Source organism: Oryctolagus cuniculus, chromosome 5 (genome assembly GCF_964237555.1).
Source record: "Oryctolagus cuniculus chromosome 5, mOryCun1.1, whole genome shotgun sequence".
NCBI classification, from domain to species: domain Eukaryota; kingdom Metazoa; phylum Chordata; class Mammalia; order Lagomorpha; family Leporidae; genus Oryctolagus; species Oryctolagus cuniculus.
In genome coordinates, this window is record NC_091436.1 from 164,380,059 (window position 1) to 164,397,672 (window position 17,614).

At 48.6% G+C, this 17,614-nt stretch overlaps 1 protein-coding gene across 1 annotated transcript in view; it reads left to right on the plus strand.

Annotated features, from left to right (window-relative positions):
* Positions 1-17,614, plus strand: part of F13A1 (coagulation factor XIII A chain) — a 185,187-nt gene that overhangs the window by 120,783 nt on the left and 46,790 nt on the right. The window contains exons 9-10 of the mRNA XM_051855142.2: positions 14,632-14,735; positions 16,438-16,526. Of these exons, the coding sequence (XP_051711102.1) occupies positions 14,632-14,735; positions 16,438-16,526 (193 nt within the window). The remainder of the gene's footprint in view (positions 1-14,631; positions 14,736-16,437; positions 16,527-17,614) is intronic.

A 17,614-nucleotide genomic window follows, 5' to 3' on the forward strand; every position in this document is an offset into this window, starting at 1 on the left:
GTCTTCCTTTGCCGTTGGTTCACCCTCCAATGGCCGCCGCTGCAGCTGGCGCACCACGCTGATCCGATGGCAGGAGCCAGGATCCAGGTGCTTTTCCTGGTCTCCCATGGGGTGCAGGGCCCAAGCACCTGGGCCATCCTCCACTGCACTCCCTGGCCATAGCAGAGAGCTGGCCTGGAAGAGGGGCAACCGGGACAGAATCCGGCGCCCCGACCGGGACTAGAACCCGGTGTGCCGGCGCCGCAAGGTGGAGGATTAGCCTATTGAGCCACGGCGCCGGCTACAATATCTGGTTTTAAATATCTGTCTAGTAAGTCCAATGCCTTCCTGTCCTTAATGACTGTTCCTCTTGGTTCCCTTTGTGCTATTTATGGACTGAATTTTTGTGTGTTTTTGTGTCAAGATTTTTGGCTAAAAATTCTGTATTCTAAATAATTTAATGTGAAAAACTCAGAGAATTGGATTTTCTGCTCCTTAGAGTCTGTTGTTATGTTTATTGTTCTTACTGGTGTTTCTGCTGCTTGTTGAGCTAGTGACTTTGCTGGACTAATTCTGTGAAGTCGGTATTTCTTATCATTTACGATCAGTGAAGTCTAATGGTCAGATAGCAATTGGACAGAAATTTCCTTAAATCCCCAAGCCAGTAAATCCCAAGCCTTAGCAAGAAGGTGTGTGTGTGTGTGTGTGTGTGTGTTGAGGAAGTATTTAATGCTCCAATAGGCAGGTTACAGTGCTGGCATAGCCTTTACTTGTAGCTTGTAGACACTCAAAGTCAACCAGATGTGAAAGTTCAGAACAATCTTGGAGACTTCTTGGCAGTCCCCAGGCCTATATATGTGCCTGCCCATCTACACCCTCAGGAATATGGCAGAATTTTCCAAAACTCCCTTTATGCACCTCATGCCCTTATTTTTCTCTCTAAGGTTTATGATTTGCCTTCTATTAGCACCCAGTAATACCACCCCTTTTGATCATGCTATTAAGCGATTGTTACTAATTGTTTTTGAAGCACATCCTATGGATAGGGTTATTTGTGCAGGGTGATCTTTGTATGAAATCAAATAAAAACAAGTCCTAAGAATAGAAATTTTCAGAGATCTGCCAGACAATCTGGGGGTAAGGAGTTTTGAGGAGTTCCAACCCTATTGCAGGTTTGTATAGATGCTAGACTGTTTTCATGATGACCGTGGAGGTGTGGAACTGGTGGTGGGAATAAGGTAAATGGAAACTTCATGAAACACACCGCTCTTATGGATGCTTCCTGCTTTTGTTGACTTGTTGCAAGTCTGATTCATTTGCAACATTCTGGAAACATTGATTTTCATCATTTTTGCTAACATTCTCCTCACTTCATGAAGGAACAATTTCTGGAAGTATTTCCCAAGGCCCAGCCTTATGCTACCCTTATCATAAGGTCTGCTATGGTATCAGGTCTGCTACGCTTGTTGGGATTTTTTAAAAATTTTGTAGGGATATGTTTGGCATCTGGCATAGTCTTCCTTACATATATTTGCTGAAATGCACGTTATTTTATGTGCAGTGATGCATTCCTTAACAATGTGAATATGTCCTGAAAATACGTCATTGACCAATTCCATGGTTGTGCGAACATCACAGTGGTAAATACAAGATTCAGACTGCTGCCGGTATAACCTGTCATACATACATGTTTGGAAGTCTAAGTATCCTCCCAGAAATGATAAAGAATATACTGTGATAAATACGTAAGCAGTAACATAGTCACTTAGTATCATTATCTATCAAGTACTATGCACTGTAGATAACTGGGTTGCTCCACCATGATATGACTGGAAGCACAGTAGGTTTGTTTACACCAGCTCACCACAAACGTGGGAGTGATGCACTCTGCTACAATATGATGATGGCTGCAGCAGAACTAGATAAAATTCCAGCTCCATCATAATCTGAGAGGACCACTTTCATATATGGAGCTCAACGTTGATGGAAACATTATACAGCTCATCGTTATATGCAGCACTTAGTGACATTTGACCTGTGCTTGGTGGGGCAATGCACTGATATTTTAGAAATTATGTGTAAAGAAAGCTATCTGTAGATTTTATTTCAGTGTCATGAGGGAGGTTACAAAACATTTTTTTAAAAACTAGAAAGGGGGCAATTTCTTTTTTTTTCTTTTTTTTTATTGGACAGAGTTAGACAGTGAGAAAGAGAGACAGAGAGAAAGGTCTTCCTTCCATTGGTTCGCCCCACAAATGGCCGCTCTTGCCAGCGTGCTGCGCCAATCCGAAGCCTGGAGCCAGGTGCTTCCTCCTGGTCTCCATGGGGTGCAGGGCCCAAGCACTTGGGCCATCCTCCACTGCACTCCCGGGCCACAGCAGAGAGCTGGATTGGAAGAGGGGCAACCGGGACTAGAACCTGGCGCCCATATGGGATGCCGGCGCCACAAGCGGAGGATTAACCAAGTGAGCCACGGCACCGGCCCCAAGGGGCAGTTTCTTATAAGGTGAAAATCTGCTAGAATAAAAAGTGCCTGAAGTCCCTATTCTCAAGTCTCACCTGAGTGAAGAAAGTGAAACTTTGGAGGGAGGAGTAAAAAGTCAGAAGTCATTGCAAACGGTTTTCATGAAATGAGACAGAATGGGAAAGTTGGAGTCGCCTAATAAACCACATAGGAAACACGAAGGCATTTTCCACAATGAGAAAATGTAATTTTCTGATTCATCATAAATTCTGACTGAGAGAGTCATCATATATACTACTCAAAGGTTACTAGAAATAATTAGAAGCTAATAAAATATGCACCACCTAAGCTATACTGAATGTAACTTAATTTCTTTTGATGATTAATAAGCCCTCTAGAAACGCTTTATAAGAATAAGAGCTATCGACTTCAGAGTATCCTCATAAATGGCTTCCTAATGCAAAGTAGCCACTTTGAGACGTACTGAGCCTGTTGGTTGGATTCTTCAATAATTATTGAAAACTTGACCAGAATTTATTATAGGAATGTTTTCATACGTTAGCGGTACATAAGCAAATGTAACCAAACTGCAATCCTGTCTTCATTTCTAGTGCTTTACCAGGGATAGGAGAAGGGGCATGGGGTATCACTCAAGACAGCAATTTGACAGGCAGACCCAGCTGAACTCAGAGAACACCCTGTGCTCGTTGGCCACGGCAAATACGGTTTATGTGGATGGATGGCAGCACCTTGTTGTGCACTTCCGGTCTGTGTTTCTTTCGGTTTTCTGTCCTGTCCTCTAATGCTTTGCTTTGCTGGTGGGTTTGTCTGTTTGCATCTCGGTTTGCCATGCTTAGTTTCAGCCTGTCTTTTTCATGTAGCTAGTACTACACTGAAAAAAACATTTCTTCAAAGGAGGGGGAGCAAAGCAAGGAGGCAAAAAGAAAGAAAGAAACCTGAGTGACCAGCTCGTCATTTCTCCAAAACTGCCATTAGTGGTGCTGCTGTGAAATTCTCTCAATAAATACTCAAGTCGCTTGTGCTTGACAGTTTAAGAAGAGACGAGGAATGCTGTACTCTGGGGACTAAGGAAGGTCACATGTCCAGGAGACTTTGTAAGTGGACACTTGACCCCTGGCAGGGACCATTTAGTATGTCTGTCATTGAATACATCTGGACTAGTGTGCCAGGACTGTGCCAGCATTGAGAACCTGTGTCCTTTCTGATTGATCACAGCATCCAATTGGTTCATGCCTGGGTGTGTGAGCAGTCATTCATGACTTTGACTCGCACCCCTACTGCGAGTACACTTGACAGATTCATGTTGAAACTTCAAGTGCACCCCCCATCCTCAATCCACTCCATTGGGTCTGCTACGGTAGACTGGGCTTCAGCCGCTCCTTGTCATTGAGCATCGTAGACTCCTTGCCTTCAATGGCAGCAATGATGAACACCCGCATTCCTTTCCTGTCTCTTGGTGGGCAGTCGGTTTCTGCAACAGTGCCCTTTCCAGGGCTCCCAGCTTCACTGTGCAAATGAGACTGCGCATGGCTGTACTCAGGGCTTCTTGTGGTGAGCCCAACTGGGGGAGACGGAAGCAACTGAACCCCCAAGAGGGCAGTGCAGTCACCCGAATGGACCTCTGGCCGCTGACAGACAAGGCCCTGCTGGCTTCAGCACCCCAAGGGGCAGCTGTATGCTGATGACGAAGTGCGATGCTTCTGTGCCAGTCAAAGTTTCCTCCAGCCACCTCCCATCCGGCCCACCTCTGATAGTCCCTCTCTGTCTGTCGTCTGTCATCATGCTTCCTCTGTGGCGCCCACTAGCACCACATGAAGCTTCTCCTCAGTCCTAGCTTTCATTTCTTCTTTCAAACATCCTGCTAGAGAAGCCTCAGGATCCCCCAAATTGTTTCCACTTCTCCCCAGCAGTTCCCAGCCCCCTGCTCCCCACTGCCCTTGGAATGGCTGGAGTTCCATAACCCAAGAGTGTACTGAGTTTCTGCCACCAGCGTCCCTGCCTGTATGAGGAGCTTACAGCAGAGCCTGGGAGGTGCTTCCACACCCCTGCTCTACCCGTACACAGAATATGCAAGGCAGCCTGCTTCTGCTGCCTACAGACGTCTGCAGCAACAGAACTCAAACACGCGCCTTCCGAGCGCAAAGCATTTGGTCCAAGCCATCTCCTCTAGGGCTTCCCCAGGATCTTGCTCATGCTCTCCCTGGAGCCCTGATAAAGCCGTACAAACAAAATCACAAACCCATAGCGACCTCTTGTCTGGAAAAGACTCTTTTTCTCGGAAAGCTTACTGGGCAGATGGCAAATGGGATGACCCAGTGTAGTGCTTAAGCAGCTAGCCAAGTTCCAGATAGTAAAGGGCTCCTTGCTGTCCCATCCTCCACCACTCCCATGGGCTCCTGCATTTCAGGATGGGGCTTCAGCCAACTGTTAGGACCAGGGCGGATTTTAGAACTGTGTTCTACCTATTTTTGCTTTAAAAAAATCCTCGTAATGTTTTTGGGAGAAATTCATGTGTGTTGGTAACAAAAATATTTTACATATTAGAAAAGAAATACAAAAGCAAGAGTCATCCACTTTCCAAATACTCAGAATATTTTTAACATTTTGTTAAATATTCCTTAATATGAGGCTACCTCAAAAAGTTCTGGAAAATGGAATTATAAAATAAGTTTATTTTGATGCCAAAAAATTGAACTCTATGCATAGCCTTTCTTTGAACATTTTGAAGGCCTCTCATGTGCATGAATTTCTAAATTTTCTTTTTGTGTATTAAATCCATTTTTTGTTGCTATATAGTAAAATACCACAAATTTAGTGGGTCAAAGTAGCACAAATTTTTTTTTTGACAGGCAGAGTGGACAGTGAGAGAGAGAGAGAAAGGTCTTCCTTTGCCGTTGGTTCACCCTCCAATGGCCGCTGCGGCCGGCGCACCGCGCTGATCCGATGGCAGGAGCCAGGTGCTTCTCCTGGTCTCCCATGGGGTGCAGGGCCCAAGCACTTGGGCCATCCTCCACTGCACTCCCTGGCCACAGCAGAGAGCTGGCCTGGAAGAGGGGCAACCGGGACAGAATCCGGTGCCCCCAAAGTAGCACAAATTTATTATCAACCAGTTTCTGTGGGTCAAGAGGTTGGGCCAAGGCTGACCGAGTCTTCAGCTCAGGGTCTAAAAGGATTGTCACCCAAGTGTGGGTGGGGACTGTGGTCCCATCTGGTGTCCGGAGTCCTCTTCCAAGTTCATTCTGAAAGCTTCCATATCCGAGGCCGTCAGAAGAATTTTTCTGCTGCTTCCAGTCCTTGACCTGCTGTGTCTAACCTCCAGATCGAAACTGAAAGGGCTCATCTGATTAGGTCAGATGTACTCTGATAATAATCTCCTTTTTCACTGATGCAGACTCAACAGATTAGCAACCTTAATCACATTTGCAAAGCATTCCTTGGCTCACAAAGTAAAATAATTGCAGCAATAATATCGTCCCTTATTCACAGAGTTAACCCACACTCAAGAGGAGGGAATTATGCAGGGTGAGCGTTGTGCAAATCATTTAAAATCCTGCCCTCCGTCCATACATACGTGTGTTCAAACATGCACACTGCCCTTGAACCCCAGCTGGGTCTCCCATGTGAATGCAGGGGCCCAGGGATTTGGACCATCTTCCGCTGTTTTCCCAGGCACATTAACCAGGAGCTGGATTGGAAGCAGAGTGGCTGGGACTCGAACCAGTGCCCATTTGGGATACTGGTGTCACAGATGGTGGCTGGCTTAACTGCTACGCCACAACGCCAGCCCCAGTGACAAAATTTCAAGATGAAAATGGCGAGACTATCATGGATCAAGATAAAGAATCCTTGCAACTGAAAGCCACATTTCAGAATCCAGTAGATATTTTCCAGCCTGGAGAGCTTGGAAGTGGAATTAATATCTGTACCAAAGACCAAGTGTTTGAGATCTGTTGCCCAAGACACTGACTGTGGTTAACAGTGATGTATTGTATGTTTCAACGTTGTGAAAAGGGCACATTTCAAATGTTCTCACCACAAAAAAAAAGTGATGAAAATGTAAAGGGATGGATATACTAGTTGCTTGATTTAATCATTCCATAATGTGTACATGAATCAAAACATCACATTGTACCCCATAAATATATTCAATTATTATTTATCAGTGACGGATGTTTTAAAAAGAGCTGCCAAAAGAAGTTTTTCAGGCCAAAGTTTCTCAGATTCTATAGGGAAACTTAAATCCTCCAAAATGTATGTGAATCGCATCCAACTGCTGGGTTGAGGATGGGCATTCGGGGTAACGGTGAAGCAGCTGCTTGGAGTTCCACATCCCAGAGCAGGGCACCCAGGCTGAACGCTGCCTCTGACTCCTGAATCCAGTGTCCTGCTAATGCCCCTGAGGGCAGCAGGTGGGCTCCGGCTCCCCACCTGGGAGCCCTGCATTCGTTCCTGGCTCCTGTCTTAGGCCTGGCCCAGCCTCCGCTGTTGCAGGCATTTGAGGAATGAACCAGCAAATAGGAGCTACCTCTCTCTCTCCTTCTGTCTCTCTGTCTTTATTCATTCATTAACAGCTGGATAGAGGCCAGAGACAAATTTTGCCCTTTCCTCTGAATTTCCCTCTATGCCGTATAAATGTACAAAATCAACAGAGAAAGAAATATCTGTAGATTACATAACCGTCCCTTTCATGGAGGACGTGGGAGGTGACGTTCGAGCATACACAGTCGCCTAAGCCAAAAGGAAGCCATCGTGGCCAAGTGGCCCCTGAGCGGAGATCCCCAGGGCAGACCACAGACAGAGCACCTCCTCCCTCCGCTCACGCCCTGTCTGGGGACCCAGCCGCTGCCTCTCCACTCACTGCGGGAGGCCCAGCCCCAAGGGGAGCCATGGCTTGCCTTCCCTTGACCTCGTTCAGAAGCTCTCCCACCCCAAACGCGCAGATCGCCTCTCGGTCGGAAGTGAAACTGGCAGCGAGTTCTCCTGTAACTAATTAGGTATCGCAGGGAGAGAAAAGAAACTGTTCCCTGTGCTGGTCATTCGGAAAGAAATATGATCTTCAAAGAAAAGTCTTTACCTGAGATCTGAAATGCAAAGCATATTTATCTTGTTGCAGGCTGACTTTGCCAAGATTTGCATTTAAATCAAGACCCTCCAGAGCCTGTGCGTGTAGGTGCGGGAGAGGCAGTGCAAGCCAGGGTTGCTACGCGCCACGCCACGCCTTGCGAGTGAAGCTGGGGCCACGTCCATCTGGGATTGCCAGTGCTTTATTGCTGCTTTTGTCTGGAGCCCTCTGCCTGCTGGGGCAGCCCCTGCTGTCCGAGAGGCTGGCAGGGCGCTGTTTAAATCGCACAGGCTTCGGGCAAGACAGAGGCTCTCAGGTGGGGACGGAGGTCTTGCTCCAGCTCAGAGACCGCCACGCCTGCACCCTCAGCCACATCTGCGTGTGCCTCCTCGCCCCACAGACCCTGCCTCCTTCCCCCTCTGGAATCCTCGGTAGAGGAGCCCCTCTGTGGTTCCCACTCCTGCTCCACCAGCTCTTCGGCCGGCATACCCCGACCTTGCCCACTGCAGATCGCCAGGGCGTGCATTGCATTGCACTACGTTGTCATCACCGCCTCTTCTTTTCTTCCAACTTCACAGCCTCGCTGGCTCCTTCAGAAGACTCTACATCTCCCTGTCCACTTCCCATCACTTCCCAGCTGACTTTCTTTTTTTTAAGATTTGTTTATTTATTTGAAAGGCCAAGCAACAGATGGCGAGAGGAAAGAGAGATCTCCCATCTGCTGTTTCGCTCGCCCAACAGCTGCAGCAGCTAGGGCTGGGCCAGGTCAGGGGCCCAGGAACTCCTCAGGGGCCCTGAGTCAGGGGCCAGGAACTCCACCCGGGTCTCCCACACGGGCGGCAGGGGCCATCAGCTGTCTTCCTAGACGCACTGGCAGGGAGCTGGAGCAGAAGTGGAGCAGCTGGGGCTCCAGCCAGCACTCCAGTCTGGGATGCCGGCATCACAGTTGGCAGCTTAACCATCTGAGCCACAGCACCAGTCTCTCCCCAGCGGACTTTTATACCACCTCCTCCATCAGCCGTGAGGATTCTGGTGACGTCACCATCACCATCATCAACATCATCGAAGCCCTCCTGGCTGTCCCACAGGCACACAAGCTGGTCGTGTCCAGAATTAAGCCAGTCTCACACAACAGCACACGCAACACAAACCTGTCCTTCCTCCTCCCTTCAGAGTCTTGGCAATACAAAACATCGTACTCCCTGGAGAAGTAAAAGTCTTCCTCGGGCTCACCCAGGCCCCTCGCATTGTCACAAGCCCACTGAATGTCCCTCTGCAAGGCTCCTCCTCTCCCCAGTAACAGCCGCTCCTGCCGACCACCATGTTGGTCATCACAGGGCTTGGGTGGGGAGGCCAGGAGCAGACTGGGCTCCAGCTGCAGTCTTGCTTTTCCATCTGCCACACACTGACTTGCAATTCCTCTCTCCTTCTTGACTTACTGCATCGGTTTCTTACTGCCTAAGAATAAAGCACACGGGCCGGCATCGCGGCTCACTAGGCTAATCCTCCACCTGCAGCGCCAGCACTCCGGGTTCTAGTCCAAGTTGGGGTGCCGGTTCTGTCCCGGTTGCCCCTCTTCCAGGCCAGCTCTCTGCTGTGGCCCGGGAAGGCAGTGGAGGATGGCCCAAATGCTTGGGCCCTGCACCCCATGGGAGACCAGGAGAAGGCACCTGGCTTCTGGCTTCGGATCGGCGCAGCGCGCCAGCCTTAGTGGCCATCTGGGGGGTGAACCAACGGAAAGAAGATCTTTCTCTCTGCCTCTCTCTCACTGTCTAACTCTGCCTGTCAAAAAAAAAAAAAAGAATAAAGCACACATAATTGGCATAAAAAACTCGCAATCTCCCCTCCCCGCCACACACACCCTGTATTCCTTTATTGTAGCTTGGTGCTTGAGAGCATACATGGTGGGGGCTCTAGCACTAAAAAGCTGTGTGCCCTCAGCAGGATTTCCTAATCTCTGTGTGCCTCAGCCTTCTCCCCTGCAAGCTGGTGATAGTGAAAAGAGTACTGTGCTCACCGGGTGCTGGGAAGATCAGAGGTGTTGATGTGCATCCAGGCGTGGAGCAGTGCCTGGCAGCCAGGAGGTGTTAGGCGTAGTTGTTGGCTGGGTGGATCACCTACCACCTCTGTCATTCTTTCCCCATGCACGGCAGCATGCAAATGTGCTACCCTCCAGCCCCACAAGCTGTGCACACAGCATCCTGCTAAGCCTTGCCTAGCACCCTGGGCCGTACCCCCACTGAGACCTCTTGGCACCCCAAAAGAGCTTCCAGTTCAACATGCAGCTTTTCACTTAATTATTTTTCCCTCTTTCTACTTATTTCATTATATCTGTATTTGTTTGAAAGGCAGAGAGACAAAGAGGCAGAGGCAAAGGGAGATGTTCCAACTGATAATTTGCTTCCTTGAATATCCACAACGCCTAAGCCTGGGCCACGCTGCAGAACAGAGACGGAAGTCCAGCTGGGTCTCTCGTGTGGGTGGCAGGGACCCGGGCGCTTCGGTTGCTCTCTGCTGCCGCCAGGTGCCCGAGCAGGAAGCTGGATCAGAGTTGAGCCTGTGACTTGGACCTTGGCGCTTGATATGGGATGTGGGCACCCCAAGCGACGTCTTACCCACTGCACCAAACACCCAATTGCCACCCCATCTCTTTTTAGCATATTATTATGGTTTTGTCTCTTTTTTGAACTTTGTGTAAATGCATACTTTGTGTGCTCCTTTTTTGCTCTGGTTTCTTTGTTTAATAGCCTGCATGGGTGAGATGAAGAAGATGATCAAATACAAGAATCCCTTGTTTATGTCCATTGCTGTGTGTTGTTCCGCCAAATGATGGTGCCACATACTACTCATGCAATCTATTGTTGAAGGAATAGCTGGGCTTTGTTCCTAGGGATAATTCTGCAGTGGTTATTCTGTAGTTCTTGGTAGACATGTAGCCTTTCAGCTACATATATACATAGGACTGGACCAGCTGGATCATAGAATGCCATGTTTAATTTCGGTACTAAGTGTCGGCTAATTTCCAAAGAGCTTATAGCAAATTATACTGGCATCAGCAATAGGTGCCACATACTTGATCCTCTGAGAGCACTTCAAAACGTTCATGGAAAATAAACATAAATTCAGCTCGATGAAAAAATTTTTTGAAATCCACACATATGAGGTTTCTTCAAAAAGTTCCTGGAAAATGTATACTATGAAAATCTTCTTAATCAAAATAAGCTTATTTTTAATTCCATTTCCCACAAACTCCTTGCAGTTGGGTGTTATTTTTTTCTTTTTAAAAAATAATTGTTGGGGCCAGCACTGTGGCACACTGGGTTAAGCTGCCACCTGTGACGCTGGTACCCTGCACAGGTGCTGGTTCTAGCCCCAGCTGCTCCACTTCCAATCTTGCTCCCTGCTATGGCCTGGGAAAGCAGTAGAAGATGGCCCAAGTGCTTGGGCCCCTGTACCCGTGTGGGAGACCCGGAAGAAGCTCCTGGCTCCTGGCTTAAGCCTGGGCCAGCCCCTGCCATTGCAGCCGTATGGGGAGTCTAACAGCAGATGCAAGATTGATTCCTCCCTCACTCTCTATCCATAACTCTGCCTCTCACATAAATAAAATAAATCTCTTTAGAAAATAATTCTTAGCAACAGTTGTACATATTTAAGGGCCACAAGGTAGCATTTCAGTACATGTTCACAACGTGTGGTGGTCAAATCAGGGTGACCAGCATTTCTCCTTCCTTGACATTATTGCATGAGTAGGGCGGGGGCTCCCTTCCATCTCTCGCTCATCAATACAACTAGGTTATTGTGAACCATACTCACTCCACTATGCGGTGTGACACCGGAAACTTAGTCCTTCGCTCCAACTCTGATTTGGTAGCTGCCATCCAAATGCCTTCTCCCCCACCCACCCCTCAAGCCCCTGGAAGCCTCTGGCAGTCACCATTGTATGTTCAGATTGAGTCTTTCCGAGAACATTCGACATTTGTCTCTCTGTGTCTGGATTATTTTGCTTACGTTTCTGGTGGATTATCTTCTTTTTTTTATTTTTGACAGGTAGAGTGGACAGTGAGAGAGAGAGAGACAGAGAGAAAGGTCTTCCTTTTGCCGTTGGTTCACCCTCCAATGGCCGCCACAGCCGGCGCACCGCGCTGATCCAATGGCAAGAGCCAGGTGCTTCTCCTGGTCTCCCATGCGGGTGCAGGGCCCAAGGACCTGGGCCATCCTCCACTGCACTCCCGGGCCAGAGCAGAGAGCTGGCCTGGAAGAGGGGCATCCGGGACAGAATCCGGCACCCCAACCAGGACTAGAACCGGGTGTGCCAGCGCCACAAGGCAGAGGATTAGCCTAGTGAGCCGCGGCACCGGCCTCTGGTGGATTATCTTCTTTAAGCCTCCCAGTAAAGCCATGACAGTAACAACCGGTGTACACGTGTGCCCTCCCTCTCGGATTGGGAGCTCCTCATTGGCAAGAATACACACCTTGACCATCTTGAGTCTCCGGCACCCAGCAAGGTGCCAGGTGCAGCATGCAGACTTCATTAAATTAACGTCTCTTCATTGAGCCCATCAAAGCCACCCCGCATTCAGGCGAGATGGGGCACGCAGAAACTACTGACATTGGGGGAAATAGTGCATGGTCCTTGGATCTGAAATTTATCAGTGCTATAAACAAAGACTGCTGTAACTACTTCACCCCGCCCTTGTATCGTCAGAACGCGTTCTGAGGTGTGAGGGGCTGGTGTGCTCCTACTGGATTCTGTGCTGTCACAATTTCAGGTCTTCCCGAGGACATAATAATACAAGTCATCACGGCATTTTATCCCCTGCTTTTGCTCCAAGGGTTGGGTTCTGAGCAGTTCCGCGCAGCCCTTAGCTCTTCCAGTGCCAGCTTTGATAAAGGGGAAAGAGACGCTCACCCTGACCACCACACTGCAGAGTTACAGTCGGCAGTTAAGATTGTACTTTTCACAACAATTGTCTAAAACCATAAGCCTAAGTGTGCGCAAGAGTACTGCAAAAAGTCGTGGAGAAGGCGGCGTTGAACCTAGCGATGAAGAGATTCGGGTCTCACTTTGGAGGGCCTGAATTCATTTCCCTGTTCCAGCATTGATTCCACCTTCCTGCTGAGACTGACCCTGGAAGGCAGTGGTGGTGGCTCAAACAATGAGACTCTTACAACCCACATGGGAGACCTGGAGTGTGTTCCTGGCTCCCAGCTGGGGCCTTGACCTAGCCCTTGCCATAGCAGGAATTTGGGGAGTAATGGATACAGATCTCTCTCTCTCTCTCTCTTTCAAATAAATACATAAGTAAATATCAATTTTTAAAAGTTTGTGGGAAGTGCAATTAAAGGCTAAATTGATTTTGGTACAAAAAATTTGAAATCCATGTATAGTCCTAAAATACAGTTTACGTTAAGTGTTCTGAAGATTATGTGTATGCATGGATTTTAAAATATTTTTGCACCAAAATAATTTCTTGTAAAGATTTATGTACTTAGGGGCCGGCACTATGGCGCAGCAGGTTAACACCCTGGCCTGAAGGACGGCATCCCATGTGGGCACTGGTTCCAGTCCCGGCTGCTCCTCTTCCAATCCAGCTCTCTGCTGTGGCCTGGGAAAGCAGTGGAAGATGGCCCAAGTCCTTGGGCCCCTGCACCCTCGTGGGAGACCTGGAAGAAGCTCCTGGCTCCTGGCTTCATATTAGCTCAGCTCCGGCCATTGCTGCCATCTGGGGAGTGAACCAGCGGATGGAAGATTCTTTCTCTCTCTGCCTCTCCTCTCTCTGTGTGTAATTCTGACTAATTCTGACTTATTTGAAGGTAGACTCACGGGAGAGGGGAGCAGGGGAGAGGTCTTCCATCCACTGGTTCATTCCTTAAATGAGACCCCCTCGGCCGGCGCCGTGGCTCAATAGGCTAATCCTCCACCTAGTGGCGCTGGCACACTGGGTTCTAGTCCCTGTCAGGGCGCCAGATTCTGTCCCGGTTGCCCGTCTTCCAGGCCAGCTCTCTGCTCTGGCCCAGGAGTGCAGTGGAGGATGGCCCAGGTCCTTGGGCCCTGCACCCCATGGGAGACCAGGAGAAGTACCTGGCTCCTGCCTTCAGATCAGCGCGGTGCGCCGGCTTCGGCGGCCATTGGAGGGTGAACCAACGGCAAAAGGAAGACCTTTCTCTCTGTCTCTCTCTCTCTCACTGTCCACTCTGCCTGTCAAAAAATAAAAAAATAAAAAAATGAGACCCCCTCCCCGGGATAACAGCCATGGGGAAACTGCATGCGCCCACGGGAAACTTCACCCCTGCGGACTTCTCTCTCACTTCCACTCCTGCCCTCGGTGGATGGGAAGCGATCCCACTGGGAACCGACCATGGAAGTGCGCTCTGTGGTCTGTGTGCGCGATTCCCTCCCTGTCAATGGGGCTTCCTCTCTTTTCCAGAGTCAGGCTGGGCCAGCTGAAGCCAGGAGCCAGGAGCTCCATCCAGGTCTCCCACGTGGGTGCAGGGGCCACCTTCGGCTGCTTTCCCAAGCGCAGGAGCAGGGAGCTGGATCAGCAGTGGAGCAGCCGGGACTCTAAACAGCACCCATATGGGATGCAGGCAGCAGCTGAACCCTCCACACTGCCATGTCAGTGCCTGCCGCAAAATAATCTAATCCTTTTCATTCCATTTCAATCATTTTTTAAGTACTTCTTACTTGTTATGGAGTAATACACTTTTTATAAATCAGAACTCTATAAAAGAAATTCAAAGGTAAATATTTCGGTTTCAATGAACTTTTTCCCCTACTCATTCGGTGGGTTTCATCAGGCAGAAAAGAATGGTTATGAACAAAACCGTTGGCTACAATGGTTAAATACCTCTGGGTGGCCTTGAAACCGATCTTAAGGGAGGGAGAGCAACATCCACTCATGTGAGTGCCCCCAAGGGTGTCAATGGGGTGGATCTGTGCAGCTAGCTAGACTCTACATTCCCAGGCTATCTCTGGGATCCTCAAATTGAGCTTCAGCACAGAATCTGCAGATGGGACGTGGGCAGCATGTGGGGTCCCTTTCTTGACTTCTGGGAGCCTTGTATGTGCTGGGAAGTTTGACCTCTCCGGGGTTGTGTGTCCTAGGAACTACCATTGCTGGAACGAAGCGTGGATGACGAGGCCCGACCTCCCCGTCGGGTTTGGAGGCTGGCAAGCCGTGGACAGCACCCCCCAGGAAAACAGCGACGGTAAAACTGCGTGCGCCCGCGGGAAACCGCTCCCCTGCAGGCTTCTCTTCCACTCCCACCCCCGCCCTCCCTGGGTGGGAAAGGCGTCCGCTGGGAACCAACCTGAGAAGCGTGCCCTGTGGCCGGTGTGCGGGATTCCCTCCCTGTCCATGGTGCTTTCTCTCCTTTCAACACTTTGATGCGGATTATTTTACAACTTCTAGAAAAAATGTCAAGCTTGAATATATATGTTCATATATATGAATATCAAGCTGACTATATATATTTTATATAAGTCATCGCCTCTTGCTTTGATAAGCAGTTTTGAAGACAAGAGGGAAAAATCTGTGTCAGCATTTTTACTAGACTATAAAATATCCCTAACTCTCTCTGATGCACAGAGATGAGGCAGGAGAGGAAATACGGAACTCAAAAAGTAATTACAGGTTATTCTTTAAATTGTGGTTTCTCCAGAACTTGATTTATCTTTGTGATGTGTTTTCCTTCAACACGTGGGCTGTAGGTATTTGCCTTCTAACATCCGACACCTGTGCTGGGGCATAGTGGCAGCTATGGCCTCCCCCCATTTTTATAGAATCACAAAGACTCCACCTCTCTGTAATACGATGACCTACAGAAATGTCCTCACTATGTCCTCAGATGTGCACAGGATGTACTGACGTGTACACATCACCTATATACATTAACGCTTAGTACATATTTGTACTGGGCTCACAGTATAATGCTGAGTTTTAATGCTTTCTGGTATTCTGGATTGTATTTCATGAGAAAACCTTATACAGCTGATCTCTTTTTATCAATGGAGAAGCGGTTAGATTTCAAAGAATTTTAGAAACAGCAAACACGGGCTGACTTCCTGAAAGCAAGTTGGGCATTGGCCAATCTGTGATTAATGTCCAAATTCTCCAGTTGAACTTGACATATGTCCATCATGTCCAAAAGCAAAACACAAAAATCCAAACAAACAGCAGCAACACAGCTTCCCAGGACACATCCCCATCTCCATCAGCTCCAACACCAATTGGAAAAGGGACAGTGAAGCCAGCAGCTTAGCGCACGCATACCTGGGTATGTGTTTATGGGTGGTAGAAGTGGTGCCCTAAGGTCTTTTCCTGGTTCTAAATTTAATGTGGAAGAGGCATTTTCTTTCTTGTTTTTTTTTTCTTTTTTCAAAAAACTTTATTTAAGGAATAAAAACTTCATGTACTTCAAATACACAAATTTAGGAACACAGAGATTCTTCCCACCTCACCTCCCTTACTCCCACCCTTTTCCTCCTCCCTCTCCCATTGCCATTCTTAGTTTTCACAAAGGTCTATTTTCAGTTAACTTTATACTCATGAGATTAATCCTACACCAAGTAGAGAGTTCAACAAAGAGTATGGAGAAAGTAAAAGAAAAAACAAGCAAACAAAGAACACTGTTCCCACAGTCAAGACAAGGTCTGTTCAAAATTTGATCACATCACAAAGGGGCCGTTTCACGCCTATCGATTACCTTTTGGGTGGAAGAGGCATTTCCGACAAGACACTTGGCTGTGCTCAGTGGTTGACCATCCCCACCCATGGAAAGTCTTTGGGCTGAACGGCCAAGTTGAAGAACACTGGTCTCCACACAGACACGGTCAGGGCTATCAACCACTCAGCACCTGGACGGAAGCATCCATGACAAACTCACGCCTCTCTTGCTCTGTGTGATGCAGGCATGTACCGCTGTGGCCCAGCCTCCGTCCAGGCCATCAAGCACGGCCACGTCTGCTTCCAGTTTGACTCCCCTTTCGTCTTTGCGGAGGTAAGTGGAAAGCCGGAGACAGTGCTGTTTTCCTCCCCACTCTCTCAACCCCTGGAGGAACTGGATGCAGGCTTGTTACTTGTCAGTTTCACCTGTACCTGCATCCTGTTGACAAAGGTACCCAGACAACATTTCAGCCTCCAGGCTCATAGTGCTAAATGCTGTCTTAATAGGTTCCTTTCCTTGATGTTTGGAGAGGTTTCCCACCCTCAAAGTGAATGTTTTACTTAGTTCTCTGCACCCAGGAAGTAGATGCTCCAAAGAACTGAAGTGAGTAGCTGGATCCCTCATCTAAAAAGTAGAGATAGCTCATGAGTGACAATCCCACAGTGTGTTACCTCCTTGTGAGACAAGTCCAGTAATTCTCGTAAAACAGAATCTGCACACAGCTCGGTCCCTGCTCCCAGTCTGAGCATTGCAGTCCGCGTCTTGCCAATGCAGGACTTCCCCGGAGGATGCTGCTACCAACAGATGCACTGAAATCATCTCTCTCGTGGTCGGAAATGGGTACCTTAATCTGCCCATTATACAGAAAAAGAAGGTTCAGGCAGAGAGCGATTCCATAATCTTCCCACAGTTGCCCAGCTGATGAACAGTGGTGCTAAGACTTGAAGACAGGTAGACAAGTACCTGAGCTCACACTAGTAATGACCGCATCCAACTTTTCAAGGAGGGAATATTTATCAGTGGGATCCATCAGGCCCTGTGTTGTGGGGGAGACCAGAATGTTTAGGGAGGCGGGAGCCCATGAACACACCACGTGAAACAGGTGCTCTGGACCTCATCACCAGGGGAGTCAGGTGAGCATGTGGAGGACCCCTCCCCGGCATCTTTACATACAGGTCCTTAAACTGAGAGGGAGGCCAGTAACCTTAGTGGGATGGCAAAGACCACGAGGCACCATCCAGGGAGGAGAGCACCCTGGGAACGGTGCATGGGGAGACCCTGTGTAGGGCCAGCTGCAGGTATAGGATCAGCACACAGGGGAAGCCATGGTGCTCCAGCAAGGGAGAGACAGAAGAAGGCAGAAGAAGAGATCGTAAGCGGAGGGGGTGGCTTGAGCATCGGATGCTGTGGAGACTCACCAG